This window comes from Pelophylax lessonae (assembly GCF_965119305.1).
Source record: "Pelophylax lessonae genome assembly, chromosome: 9".
Lineage (NCBI taxonomy): Eukaryota > Metazoa > Chordata > Amphibia > Anura > Ranidae > Pelophylax > Pelophylax lessonae.
This window is the reverse complement of record NC_138776.1, coordinates 15,203,445-15,218,770: the sequence shown is the minus strand read 5'-3', so window position 1 is coordinate 15,218,770 and position 15,326 is coordinate 15,203,445. Positions and strand designations below refer to the sequence as shown.

At 47.1% G+C, this 15,326-nt stretch overlaps 1 protein-coding gene across 1 annotated transcript in view; it reads right to left on the bottom strand.

Moving 5' to 3' along the window:
* Positions 1–2,611: 2,611 nt before the first annotated feature.
* The window catches only part of ZDHHC16 (zDHHC palmitoyltransferase 16), a 41,224-nt gene continuing 28,509 nt past the window's right edge, over positions 2,612–15,326 (bottom strand). Inside the window, 2 exon segments of the mRNA XM_082269113.1 lie at positions 2,612–3,078; positions 4,351–4,421. Of these exon segments, the coding sequence (XP_082125239.1) occupies positions 2,964–3,078; positions 4,351–4,421 (186 nt within the window). The 3' untranslated portion in view covers positions 2,612–2,963.

Sequence of the window (15,326 nt, the reverse complement as noted above, 5' to 3'; positions counted from 1 at the left end):
TGCCAAGACTCCTGCGCAGGATGGAGGCAGAAGAGATTCCTGTCATTCTAGTGGCTCCAGGCTGGCCTCACCGGGCTTGGTACATTGACCTGGTACGACTGGTCGCCAATGCTCCTTGGAGACTTCCTCTCAGGGAAGATCTGCTGCCCTAAGGGCCAATCTTTCATCCTGCTTCACAGTCGCTGGCTTTAACGGCTTGGCTGTTGAAAGGCAGGTGCTGAAGGATAGGGGGTTGTCTGAATCGGTGATTGCCACGATGTTAAAGGCTAGAAATTCTACCTCTAGGAAGATTTACCATCGCGCCTGGAAGACGTACATTGCGTGATGTGAGTCTCTGTGGGGTCATCCCCGTTCCTTTTCGGTGGCTTTTGGCCAATTTTGGCATTCCTCCAAAGAGGTACTGAGCAGCGACTGGCCTTGGGTACCGTCAAGGGCCAGGTTTTCTGCCTTGGCGGTCTTCTTTTACCATCCTTTGGCTACGCATTCTTTGGTTCACAGCTTTATTCAGGAGGTTCGCCAATTGACTCCCCCAGTATGGTCTCCATTGCCTCCGTGGGATCTCAATTTGGTGCTGTCGGTTCTCCAGTAACCGTCTTTCAAAAATATTCACCTTCTTGGTGGATATTACTTCTGCACGTAGGGTGTTGGAGCTGGCAGCGTTGTCTTGTTGTTCACCTTACCTGGTGGCTTACAGAGATAAAGTAGTGCTTCGCCCTTGTCAGTCTTTCCTTCCTAAGACTGTTTCTGGTTTCCATCTGAATGAAGACATTGTGTTGCCTTCCCTGTGTCCTAAGTCTAAACATCCTAGGTGGGTTGCCTTGCACTCTCTGGATGTGGGTCGGGCGCTCAGGGTGTACCTTGTGGCAACCGAGTAGTTTAGGAAATTAGCCTGTTTGTCCTTACGTATGGACCTCACAAAGGGTTGGTCGTGTCTGCCGCGACCATTTTCAGATGGACAAGACAGACGGTGGTGCAGGACTATTCCATCAAGGGTCAGGTTCCTCCGTTCCCTGTTAAGGCGCTTTCTAGGCAGGTGCTTAGTGCCTCTTGGGCTTTCCACCATCAGGCGTCAGTGATAAAGGTTTGCAAGACGGCCACCTGGTCTTCTGTGCACACTTTTACAAACATTTTATAAGGTGGACATACTGGCAATCTACGGATGCTGCTTTAGGCCACTGTTTGAGAAGACCTGGTCCTCTTTGAGGGTGTATTGTTTTCATGGGGGAGCGCACGTTGTTGCTGGTTGAGTTCCATGTTACCTGGGTGGCTAGCTTTAGCCTTTTGGGAATTTTTTTCTGCTGTGTTTACCACCCCTCATGTTTAAACACTGCTTTGGCATGTCACAATGGTCAAGAAGATCAGGAGCTGTGTCCATCAATGAACGAAAGAGAAAATTGGATTTTTGTCTTACCATAAAACCCTTTTCTCTGATGGTCACTGACGGACACAGCTCCCACCCCTCTATTGAGTTGGATTATTTTTCTTCTGACACTGCTTGTAACAAAACCGAATGCCTATAGCTGAGAGTGGGAGTATACCTCCTGGGACTGCCCCATGGGTGTGGTAAAGCTTTTTCTTGCCTAGTGTCCTACTCCTGTAGGGGGCAGCATAACCCAATGGTTAAGAAGATTCTGGAGCTGTGTCTTGCAATGATCAGAGAAAAGGATTTTACAGTAAGGCTAAAATTTAATTTTCTTATCAGCAGTATATAGCAGTCTTATGTAGGGATGCACCGATCCGACTTTTTTGGATCCGATATCTGGCGTTGTGAAATGCTGATACCGGAAACCGATCCGGAGCTACACACAAAGCAAGCGGCTACAGAGCAAAGCCGCTGCTTCATGTGTGTGGCTCCTCCATTCACAGGCGGAGTGCATCTGATATCACTCCGCCTGTGAGCCGGACCTATACAGGAAGTAGCGGCTCCCATACTACTACTGCACCTAATAAGGGATGGCTGAGCCGTTACTCAGCAAAAACCGCATCGGCCAATGTTACCGATCCCCCGATCCATCAAAAATGGCCATATCGGCGCCGATATCCGATCCGAATATCGGATCGGTGCATCCCTAGTCTTGTGACTTCTATCAGTGTCTGCTTAAAGCTTGTAGGAGGAGTTTTCATTCTCCTCTGACTGTCCTATCAGGATCCAGGACCCCTGACCCTCTGTCAGTGCTGATTGGCCCTGTGCTGATCACATGCACTCTCCAAAAAAAAAAAAATCTCTCTAGCCATACGCACCAAAATGAGCATGTGCAGCCTGTCTCCAAAGGCTATCTTATCCAGACATGTTCTGGAGTCAGTGGAAGAAGGGGAGGATCAGAGAAGACAGGATCAAACAGTCATTTTACACAATGCAAAGGATTAACCCCTTAGGTTCCACAGTGAGTTTAACAAGCATGCTTTACTGCATATACAGACTGATTTTACTGACGTGGGTTTAGTAACACTTTAAACTCTCCAAAGGGAGCACTGACTTGGCAGCAGGTAATGGAAGTATGCCTTGGCTTCAGACATTGGCTATAGTGACAGGGTCACTTTAAATCATTTTGTAAGAATTCCATCTCTGCATTCACTAGAAGTCAATGTGGAGATGCCTGATAACATATTTGTATCCAACAAGAAAGCGAAAAAAAATGGAGTGATATAAAAGCAACCAATCAGCTTTTAGCCTAATGCAGTAACACCAGTGAGATACGTTCTGATTGGTTGCCATGGGTTTCTGTACATTGCACACCATCGTTGTTCTTTATGCCGACTTACTGATGAGGTTAAGTCTCTGACCAAAATCTGCTTCAATAAACAAAGAGGATGTCTCCAAGACTCAGGACAGGTCCACTTTATTCATCCATAAGGTTTCCCTCCTTCACCTTTCCGGAATAAAAAGCTCAATACGATTTCTAAAGAAGAATCCGTTTATAAATAATGTCACCTGGCTGGGAGGACAAAAAAAGGACAGAAACTCAGATGGCCAGGACAGAAGTCTGCTTTGTGGGGATCCAAGATGGAGGCTTCCAGGTCAGACCATCTCCATGAGCGGAGTGTGAGGATGGAAGAAGAACTCGGCTTATCCAATGTCTGCCAAGAGAGGAGAGAAATGTTTAATGACTGTTCTACCTGTGTGAAATACAAGGTTATATCTAAATCAGGGGCCTCCATACTTTCCATAGGGCCCGAAATCCTGATGCCAGTGGAAGTAAAAAATGCCCCATTGTTGGTGTCAGTGGGAGCAATAGTGCCCATGATTGGTGTCAGTGGGAGGAATAGTGCCCCATCATTGGTGTCAGTGGGAGGAACAGTGCCCCATCATTGGTGTCAGTGGGAGGAATAGTGCCCCATCATTGGTATCAGTGGGAGGAATAGTGCCCCATCATTGGTAGGAATAGTGTCCCATCATTGATGTCAGTGGGAGGAATAGTGTCCCATCATTGGTGTCAGTGGGAGGAATAGTGTCCCATCATTGGTGTCAGTGGGAGGAATAGTGCCCCATCATTGGTGTCAGTGGGAGGAGTAGTGCCCCATCATTGGTGTCAGTGGGAGGAATAGTGCCCCATCATTGGTGTCAGTGGGAGGAATAGTGCCCCATCATTGGTGTCAGTGGGAGGAACAGTGCCTCATCATTGGTGTCAGTGGGAGGAATAGTGCCCCATCATTGGTGTCAGTGGGAGGAATAGTGCCCCATCATTGGTGTCAGTGGGAGGAACAGCGCCCTATCATTGGTGTCAGTGGGAGGAATAGTGCCCCATCATTGGTGTCATTGGGAGGAATAGTGCCCCATCATTGGTGTCAGTTTGGTAGCAAGCAATATAGAGATCCATGAACCCCAAAAGAGGGATGGGGGGCGGCGACTGTCGGAGGACTCAGAGAAAATAATCATTCAAACATTCTATTTTCTCTTACGTCCTCTGACAGTCGCCCACTCATACACTCTGCACTTCTGGGACGTCCTAAAGCAGTGTAGATGTAAGGGGTCAAAAAGGCAACGCAGCACCCAGGTCAGAGAAAAGAACCTTTTCTGAACCAGAAAAGGAATCACTGGGCCACAAGAAAGCTCAACAGGAGCGAAAACCCAGGAAAACAAAAAAGGGAAACTGAATTGGGAATGAGGCTAGCCGGGGGTATTGGACCCGAGGGACGGCCCCCTGTAGGTGTGTCTATACAACGTTTTTGTGAATCTTCTAACAAAATCTTCTGCCTAGCTTACTCCTGTGGAGAGGGCCCATACCCAGACGTGCAGATTGTATGAGTGGGCGGCGACTGTCAGAGGACGTAAGAGAAATACTGATTTAAAACATGTAAGCAAAAAAGTGTCAGTAAAATCCGGGTCTTCAGGTGGGTAAGATAACTTACAGTTTTGTTTGCACTCCAAAGAAAAGTCGCCAATTACCGCAGCGGCCGTAGCTATACGGATTATAGAAAACCTGCAATGACAACAATGATACGGATATTACAGATGGACATAAAAGTGACGCAAATTAACCACTTCTGGACCAGAAGATTTTCCCTTTAATGACCAGGCCATTTTCTGCGATTCGGCACTGCATTACTTTAACAAAAAATTGCGCGGTCGTGCAACGCTGTACCCAAATAAAATTGATGTCTTTTTTTCCCCACAAACAGAGCTTTCTTTTGGTGGTATTTGATCACCTGTGCGATTTTTATTTTTTGCGCTATAAACAAAAAAAATAAACAATTTTGAAAATAAAAAACGCCATATCTTTTGCTTTCTGCTATAAAACATTCCCAATAAAAAATTTTAAAAAATCTAATTCGTTTTTAGCAGTTTAGGCCAATTTGTTTTCTGCTACATATTTTTGGTAAAAAAAAATCCCATAAAGCGTATTTTAATTGGTTTGCGCAAAAGTTATCGCGTTTACAAGCTAAAGGATAGATTTTTGAACTTTTTATTCATTTTTTTACTAGTAATGGCGGCGATCAGCGATTTTTAGCGGGACTGCGACATTGCGGCGGACAGATCAGACCCCTAACTGACATTTTTTACACTTTTTGAGGACCAGTGACATTACTACAGTAATCAGTGCTAAATATTATGCACTGTTACTGTATAAATGACACTGGCAGGGAAGGGGTTAACACTGGGGGTGATCAAAGGGGTTAATGTATGCCTAACTGTGCTTACTGACTGTGTGTGGGGGAAGGGTTCTGTGACAGGCACAGAGATCGGGGTTGCAGCTTAGCTGAAACCGCTGATCTCTCCCTGCCTATGTAACAGGAGAGCCACCTGCTTTGTTTACATAAGCAGGCGGGTCTTCTGTCAGTTTCTCTGACGCCACCGTGCCTCCCACGTACACAAAATCACGTAGATCTATGTGATTTTGCGCAGCCGAGCCGCCCTGCCGCAGCATATCTGCGGTGGGAGGTCGGCAACTGGTTTACTGACAATTGCGTGGTCGTGTGACGATGTACCCAAATAAAATTGATTTCCTTTTTTTCCCCCACAAATAGAGATTTCTTTTGGTGGTATTTGATCACCTCTGCAATTTTTATTTATTGTGCTATAAACAAAAAAATATAAAGCTCCCGCCCCTGACATCACCAAATGGCCACACAAAGTTCAATAGATGTAATGCCAGAGAGGAGATTCATAGTCATAGACAGTGCTGTATTTTGGCCTAGGCCAACAAGACCCAGGCCTAGGGGGGCAGCAAAAAAGCCGCCCCCTCCACCTGAGACTCTATTGGTAAATGGTTGCTAGAGCCGCCTCTCTCACCCCCCTCTCTCTTTCTATATCATCCCCCTCTCTCACCCCTCTCTCTCTCTCACCCCTCTCTCTCTCTCATCCCCTCTCTCTCTCTCTCTCACCCCCCTCTCTCTCTCACCCCCCTCTCTCTCTCATCCCCCCTCTCTCTCTCATCCCCCCTCTCTCTCATCCCCTCTCTCTCTCTCTCATCCCCCCTCTCTCTCATCCCCCCTCTCTCTCTCATCCCCTCTCTCTCTCTCATCCCCTCTCTCTCTCTCATCCCCTCTCTCTCTCTCATCCCCTCTCTCTCTCTCATCCCCTCTCTCTCTCTCATCCCCTCTCTCTCTCATTCTCTCTCTCTCTCATTCCCTCTCTCTCTCTCTCATTCCCTCTCTCTCTCTCTCATTCCCTCTCTCTCTCTCTCATTCCCTCTCTCTCTCTCATTCCCTCTCTCTCTCTCTCTCATCCCCCTCTCTCTCTCCCCCCTCTCTCATCCCCTCTCTCTCTCTCTCTCTCTCTCTCTCTCATTCCCTCTCTCTCTCTCTCATTCCCTCTCTCTCTCTCATTCCCTCTCTCTCTCTCATTCCCTCTCTCTCATTCCCTCTCTCTCTCTCATTCCCTCTCTCTCTCTCATTCCCTCTCTCTCTCATCCCCCTCTCTCTCATTCCCTCTCTCTCTCATCCCCCTCTCTCTCTCCCCCTCTCTCTCTCCCCCTCTCTCTCTCCCCCTCTCTCTCTCCCCCTCTCTCTCTCCCCCTCTCTCTCTCCCCCTCTCTCTCTCCCCCTCTCTCTCTCCCCCTCTCTCTCATCCCCTCTCTCTCATCCCCTCGCTCTCTCGTCCCCTCGCTCTCTCTCTCTCTCTCTCTCGTCTCCCCTCTCTCTCTCACCCCCCTCTCTCTCTCTCTCTCTCACCCCCCTCTCTCTCTCTCTCACCCCCCCCCTCTTCGATCCCCCCTCTCTTGCTCATCCCCCCTCTTTCTCTCTCATCCCCCTCTCTCTCTTTGATCCCCACTCTCTCTCTCCCTCCCTCATCCCCCCTCCCTCACCAACCCCCCCTCTCTCTCTTATCCCCCCTCTCTCTCTCCCTCACCCACCCCCTCTCTCTCTCACCCACCCCCCCCCCTCTCATGAGATCTCAAGGGCTCATGCTGGGACTTGTAGTCCTTTTTTAACGGATGGGACTCCCTCCAAAGTTGGAGTGGGGCAAATTTACATGGGGGGGGTTCCCAATTTTAGTCTTGCCTAGGGCAGCACAAAACCCAAATACACCACTGGCTATAGAGGAAATGAGGGTCAGAGACTGAGGACAGGATACATTGTGTCTGAAAAGTATTCACAGCACTTCACTTTTTCCACATTTTGTTATGTTACAGCCTTATTCCAAAATGGATTCAATTTAGCATGGTGGTGGCAGCATCATGCTGGGGGGATGATTTTTAGCGGCAGGAACTGGGAGACCAGTCAGGATTGAGGGAAAGATGAATGCAGCAATGTACAGAGACTTCCTTGATGAAAACCTGTTCCAGAGCGCTCTGGACCTCAGACTGGGGCGAAGTTTCATCTTCCAACAGGACAATGACCCTAAGCACACAGCCAAGATAACAAAGGAGTGGCTATGGGACAACTCTGTGAATGTCCTTGAGTGGCCCAGCCAGAGCCCAGACTTGAACCCGATTGAACATCTCTGGAGAGATCTGAAAATGGCTGTGCACCGACGCTCCCCATCCAACCTGATGGAGCTTGGGAGGTCCTGCAAAGAAGTATGGGAGAAACTCCCCAAAAATAGGTGTGCCAAACTTGTAGCATCATACTCAAAAAGACTGGAGACTGTAATTGGTGCCAAAGGAGCTTCAACAAAGTATTGAGCAGAGGGTGTGAATACTTATGTACATGGGATTTATTTCATTTTTAATAAATTTGCAAAGATTTTATACAAACTTCTGTCACGTTGTCATTATGGGGGATTGTTTGTAGAATTTTGGAGGAAAATAATGAATTGAATCTATTTTGGAATAAAGCTGTAACAACAAAATGTGGGAAAAGTGAAGCACTGTGAATACATTCCTGATGCACTGTATATTGTTGGCTGGGGAGATGCTGCAGAAGACAAGCGATGCAGAAACGTTTCAATGGCAGAAACATTTTGCCGAAAATGTTGCCAATAATGGTACCAAAAACGCATGTGATTTTTCCACGATTTTACTGTGCTTATGATTTATTACTCATAGATCATGTGACTCAAAGGCTGCTTCACAAAATTAACACAGGTGTGGTTGATGCGTTCTTGCTGCGTTTTCAATGCATTTCAACGGGGAGGTGCGTTTTTGGTTCATTTTTTTTTTTTTTGTGTAACTGGCCAAAAATGCAGCAAGCAGGATTTTTAACACCGCAACAGAAGCGCAGCGGACCGGTGTGAAGTCATACACAGAATTTAACCACTTGCTGATCGCCCGCCACAAATATATACTGCGACAGGCTGGCTCGGGTGCGCGAACCGACGTATGGGTACGTCGTTTTGCGGGAGCGCTCCTGGCGGGCACGTGCGCCCATATTAGGCAGCGGGGAAGCCGATCCACTGGGCCGGCGACCACAATTGCCGCCGGGCACCCACAATCGCTCCCCGTGGAGAGAGAAGGACAGTCAGCTGTTGTAAACACAGCCGACCGTTCTCCCTGGAATGAACACAGAATGCCTGTGATCCTTCTATATAGAATCACAGGTCTCTGTGATCATCTCACAAGCCACGCCCCCACAGTTAGAAACACCCCCTAGGCTCACACTTAGCCCTTTGTTCGCCCCTTGGTTAACCCTTTCCCTGCCAGTGCCATTATTACAGTAACAGTGCATCCCCCTCACAGTTAGAAAACACTACCTTAAGCTCACACTTAACCCTTTGATCGCCCCTGGGTTAACCCTTTCCCTAGCAGTGTCATTATTACAGTAACAGTGCATATTTTTAGCACTGATTACTGTAGTAATGTCACTGGTACCCCCAAAAGTGTAAAAAATTTCATTTAGGGGTCCGATCTGTCCGCCGCAATGTCGCAGTCCTGCTAAAAATCGCAGATCGCCACCATTACTAGTAAAAAAATAAATAAAAAAGGACAAATCTTTCCCCTAGTTTGTAGATGCGATAACTTTTGCACTTATTGGGATTTTTTTTTTTACCAAAAATATGTAGCAGAAAAATTGGCCTAAAAGGATGAAAAAATTTGATTTTTACATTTTTTTTTTTGGAATTTCATATAAATAAAAATGTGAAAAATATTGTTATTTTTTCAGAATTGTCGCTCTTTTTTTGTTTATAGCGCAAAAAGTAAAAATTGCACAGGTGATCAAATACCACCAAAAAAAAAGCTCTGTTTGTGGGAAAAAAAGGACGTCAATTTCATTTGGGTGCAGCGTCGCACGACCGCGCAATTGTCCGTTAAAATCACGCAGTGCCGAATCGCAAAATAGGCCCTGGTCTTTGAGTAGGAAAATCCTCCGGGGCTAAAGTGGTCCCCCCAAAAGTGTAAAAAATTTAATTTAGGGGTCCGATCTGTTGGCCGCAATGTCACAATCCCGCTAAAAATCGCTGATCGCTGCCATTACTAGTAAATATAAATACAAATGACAAATCTTTCCCCTAGTTTGTAGATGCGATAACTTTTGCGCTTATTGGGATTTTTTTTTTACCAAAAATATGTAGCAGAATACAAATTGGCCTAAAAGGATGAAAAAATTTGATTTTTACATTTTTTTTATTGGGAATGTTATATAGCAGAATGTGAAAAATGTTTTTTTTTTTCAGAATTGTCGCTCTTTTTATGTTTATAGCGCAAAAAATAAAAAGCGCAGAGGTGATCAAATACCACCAAAAGAAAGCTCTGTTTGTGAGATAAAAAGGACATCAACTTTATTTGGGTACAGCGTCGCACGACTGTGCAATTGTCAGTTAAAATAACGCAGTGCCGATGCCGAAGCGCAAAAAATGGCCTGGTCATTATGGGGGAAAATCCTTCCGGTCCAGAACTGGTTATAGGGATGCATTTTTCTTCAGCTTCTCTTGCGCTAATGGTCTAGATCAGTGATGGGGAACCTTGGCACCCCAGATGTTTTGGAACTACATTTCCCATGATGCTCATTCGCTCTTCAGTGTAGTTGAGCATCATGGGAAATGTAGTTCCAAAACATCTGGAGAGCCAAGGTTCGCCATCACTGGTCTAGATAATGGCCAACAATAAATTCAGGTTTATTTAAATTCATGATATTATTTAAAAAGTTGAATATAATACAATTATATATATTTTTTTAAAAATGTAATTTTCGGTTTTGGCACCATAATTTCCATTCAGTGCACCTCTACAGAAGACAATAAGAAACTGGGAAGATGTTATATGAGGCTGGTAGAGATCAATGCTATTCCCATAATCAATGTTCCCACTACAGACTGCTGAGCTCCGAGGGCCACACTTCATATGCCAAAGGGCCCCATGTTGGCACCAGGGGGTTAGAACATCGGTGTCCCCGGAGTCCTCACTAGGAAATTCCTCCAGTATCAGGCCACGCATATTAAACTGGAGATCTTTCCAATCGGAATATAGACAGCAATATAAAATATTATATAGTGGGGGAAGATATATCTATCTATATATATACATATACACATACATACACATTAAATAGACCCCCAAACCCCACCCGACCCCCCAACTTCACTCACTCCTTCCTTTCTTCATCTTACATCCGGCAGCAGGACAGGAAGTGGACATTTCCTTGAAATGGAGACAAAAACCTAATACCCTCCCCTACTTTATTCAAAATTCTAAAATAAACTGTCAGGAGTTCCCCTTTAATTTCCACTCAGAATACAGGTAAATGGTAGGTGGCTGATAAAAGAAGATTTTTGGAAGCAGACCTCTCACCTGTGTTCCCTGCCAGCTCTTCTTACCTCCCACCCCACCACCCCCCAGCTGTATTACAGGGCCTTGAAAAAGTATTCATACCCCTTGAAATTTTCCACATTTTGTCATATTACAACCAAAAACGTAAATGTATTTTATTGGGATCCCCTGAACACACCATCCCCACTGTGAAACATGGTGGTGGCAGCATTATGTTCTGGGGATGCTTTACTTCAGCAGGGACAGGGAAGCTGGTCAGAGTTGATGAGAAGATGAATGGAGTCAAATACAGGGCAATCTTAGAAGAAAACCTGTTAGAGTCTGCAAAAGACTTGAGACTGGGGTGGAGGTTCACCTTCCAGCAGGACAACGACCCGAAACATCCAGCCAGAGCTACAATGGAATGGTTTACATCAAAGCATATTCATGTGTTAGAATGGCCCAGTCACAGTCCAGACCTAAATCACATTGAGAATCTGTGGCAAGACTTGAAAATTGCTGTTCACAGACGCTCTCCATCCAATCTGACAGAGCTTGAGATAATTTGCAAAGAAGAAGAATGGGCAAAAATCTTCCTCTCTAGATGTGCAAAGCTGGTAGAGACATCCCCAAAAAGACTTGCAGATGCAATTGCAGAGAAAAAAGGGGGTTCTACAAAGTATTGACTCGGAGGGGGGGGGGGGGGTGAATACAAATGCAGCCACTCTTTTCACAGATTTATTTGCATAATTTTCCATCCACTTCACAATTATGGTGCCACTTTGTGTTGGTCTATCACAGAAAATCCCAATAAAAAATTGGATTTTTGACTTACCGTAGAATCCATTTCTCTGAGGTTCATTGACAGACACAGTTCCTGATTATCTTGACCATTGGGTTATACTGCCCCCTACAGGAATAGGACACTAGGCAGAAAAAAAAAATCTGGCTATGCCTATGGGCAGTCCCAGGGGGGATATACTCCCTCTCCCTGCTATAGGCACTCAGTTTAGTTACAAGCAGTGTCAGAGGAATTATAACTCCACAGAGGGGTCCGTGCTGTGTCCATCAATGAACATCAGAGAAATGGATTTTACAGTAAATCAAAAATCCCATTTTCTCTTTCGTTCATTGACGGACACAGCTCCTGATCTTCTTAACCATTGGGACGTCCCAAAGCAGTGTTAACCACATCCCACCCGCCCTATAGCAGAATGACGGCGGGATTGTGGTTGTATTATCCTGACCGGATGTCATATGACAGCGGCAGAATAACACAGCTCTGGGCGCCCCCCGGGGGCGCGCAGAGCGGCGATCGGTGATGCGAGGTGTCAGTCTGACTCCCTGCATCTCCGATCTCGGTAAAGAGCCTACTGACGTAGGCTCTTTACCATGTGACCAGCCGTGTCCAATCACAGCTGGTGTACATAGTAAACAGGAAGAGCCGTTGATTGCTTTCCTCAGTACGTGCCTGACAGGCACGAGTAAAGGAGCGCCGATCGGGGGGGGGGGGGGGGGGGGTCGGCACTGGTAATCAGATCATTGGTTATCAGTGCAGACCCTCGGGGGGGGGGGCACTAGAACCACCAGGGATGCCCACCCATGACCCCAGGGATGCCCACTATGGCCACCAGGGATGGCAATCAGGGCTCAGGGAGCTCCCCATTGCTCCCATCAGTGCTGCCCACCAGTGCTCTCCCTATCAGTGCTGCCCACCAGTGCTCTCCCTATCAGTGCTGCCCACCAGTGCCCATCATTGCAATCTATCAGTATTGCCCACCAGTGCCGACTATCAGTGCCCATTAGTGCAGATCAGTGCCGCCCGTCAGTGCCACCTATCAGTGCCCATCAATGCCGCCTATCAGTGCCCACCAATGCCGCCTATCAGTGCCCACCAATGCCGCCTATCAGTGCCCACCAATGCCGCCTATCAGTGCTACCTATCAGTGCATATCAGTGCCGCCTATCAGTGTCGCCTATCAGTGTCGCCTATCAGTGCCACCCCATCAGTGCCACCCCATCAGTGCCACCCCATCAGTGCCACCCCATCAGTGCCACCCCATCAGTGCCACCCCATCAGTGCCACCCCATCAGTGCCACCCCATCAGTGCCACCCCATCAGTGCCTGTCAGTGCAGTCTCATCAGTGCAGGAAAAAAAACGTATTTATTTACAAAATTGTATAACATAAACAAAAAACGTTTTTTTTTTCAAACTTTTCGGTCTTTTTTTTATTTGTTTAGCAAAAAAGAAAAACCTTGCGGTGATCAAATACCACCAAAAGAAATCTCTATTTGTGGGGGGAAAATGACATAAATTTGGTGTAGGTACAGTGTTGCATGACTGAGTAATTGTCATTCAAAATGCAACAGCGCTAAAAGGGGAAAATTGGCCTGGGCAGGAAGGGGGTGAAAGTGTCCTGTATTGAAGTGGTTAAACATGAGGGGTGGGAACAGTGAAAAAGAAACTCCCAAGACTAACTATAGCCAACCAGGTAAACAGGAGCTCACCTGAAAAAAACAATATACCCACAAAGAGGACCAAGTCCTCTAAAACAGCAGTCTGCAAAAACCTTGCGGCCTAAGGAAGCATCCGCAGATGCCAACACATCTGCTTTATAGAACTTTGTGAAAGTGTGCACCGATGACCAGGAGGCCGCCGTGCAAACCTTCGTCACTGACACCTGATGACAGAAGGCCCAGGAGGCACTGAGTGCCCGGAGTAGAATGCGCCTTGACAGGGAAATGAGGAACCTGACCTCTGATGGAATAGGCCTTAACCATCTGGAAATGGTCACAGAGGAGGGGGACAACCCTTTCCGAGGCCCATCCATGAGCAGAAATAGATGTCTGACTTCCTAATAGACTTCATAGTGGCCAGGTACCCCTAATTGCCCGGACCAAATCCAAGGTATGCAAAGCAATTTCCTTCACATGTTTTGGCCTGGGACACAAGGAAGGCAACACAAGGTCTTCATTCAAATGAAAATCAAAGACAACCTGGGGAAGGAATGACGGACAGAGGTGAAGAACCAAAGAAGAAAGCTGGGCATCCATTATGCCCCCGATTACCTTTAGGAGGGATGGGCCTCCTCCAGGCTCACCTGCCCCCTATCTATCCATTAGCTTGCATGTGCTTCCACTGTGAAGGCTCTTATAAATTCATTAGAGTTAGGACTGCAGGTATACAGGGAGCCGTGGAGTGGCCCTGCAGCTTTCACATGCGTTTGCAAATGTGTGCTAACTAAACCCCTGTTTTGACGCAAACTGTTAAGACAGGTTAATCTGGTTGGTAAGCAAACTGGCTAGCAAATTGAACTGGGAATTTTACTTTTGTTTGTTTCAGAGGTGAAGAACCACCTTCTCTCTGTGAACCACCAAGTAAGGTGAACGACAGGATAATACCACCGATTCCGACACCCTGCGTGCAGAGCAGATAGCCACCAAAAAGGCCACCTTCTGGGACAGCGTAAGCAGGGGAATCTCCCAAAGATTCTCAAAAAGAGGCTTCTGGAAGACCGAGAGAACCAAACTGAGTTCCCAAGGTGGCAACAGAGATCGCACTGGAGGGGTCAAGTGCCCAACTCCCTGAAGAAAAGTATGTACCAGGGAGTATGTGGCCAAGGGCCGTTGAAAGAAGACTGCTAAGGCTGACACCTGACCCTTGATAGTACTTAAGGCCAGTTTTTCCTCACGGAAGGAAGGTCAAGATCCGAGCCACTGAAAAAGAGCGAGGATGAACCCGAAGAGACTCACACCACGCAATGTACGTCTTCCACGTACGATGGTAGATCTTCCTAGAAGTAGATTTCCTAGCTTTTAACAGCGTTGGAATCACTGACTCAGACAAAACCTATATCCATCAGCACCTGGCATTAAACAGTCAAGCCTTCATAGTCAGCGACTGTAAAGAGGATGGCCCTTGGGACAGCAGATCCTCCCAGAGAGGAAGCTTCCAAGGAATGTCGGCGACCAGCCGCATCAGATCGGCGTACCAAGCCTGGCGAGGCCAGTCCGTGGCCAATAAGATAAACAGAATCTCTTCTGCCTAGATCCTGCATAGAAGTCTTGGCAGAAGCTTGAGAGGAGGGAAGGCTTAAATCAGACGATACTGACCCCACGGGGCAACTAGGGCATCTGTGACGTCCGCCACAAGATCCCGTGACCGGGCCACAAACCTCTGCACCTTTCTGTTGAGCCAAGACACCAACAGATCCACCTCGGGGATGCCCACCAGAGACACAACTGATGAAACACCTCCAGATGAAGGGACCACTCCCCTTGGTCCAACGACTGCCAACTGAGGAAACCCGCCTGCCAGTTTTCCACCGCTGGAAAGTGTACGGTGGAGAGGGCTGGAACAAACCGTTCTGTCCACCTTAGAATGCCGGCTACCTCTAGAGCTGCCAGGACACTTCTTGTGCCCCCTCCCGGTGATTGACATAAGTCACGGCAGTGGCATTGTCCAATTGAATGCGCACTGGACATCCCTGAAGACGATCCGTCCAATGTTCAAGGCACAGTCTGATCACTCGGAGTTCCAAAACATTGATCGGTAGACTCTAGACTCTTCCAGTGTCCAGATCCCCTGAGAAGAATTTTTGCAGAGGACACCTACCCAGCTGAACAGGCTGGCATCCTGGTGACCACTGTCCACTACAAGGGGGAAGAAGGATTTGCCCAGCCGAAGTGCCGGAGAACAAAGCCACCATATCAGGGACTCTTTCGTTCCCCAGCTCAGCCAGATCGGATTCTCCAGAGAC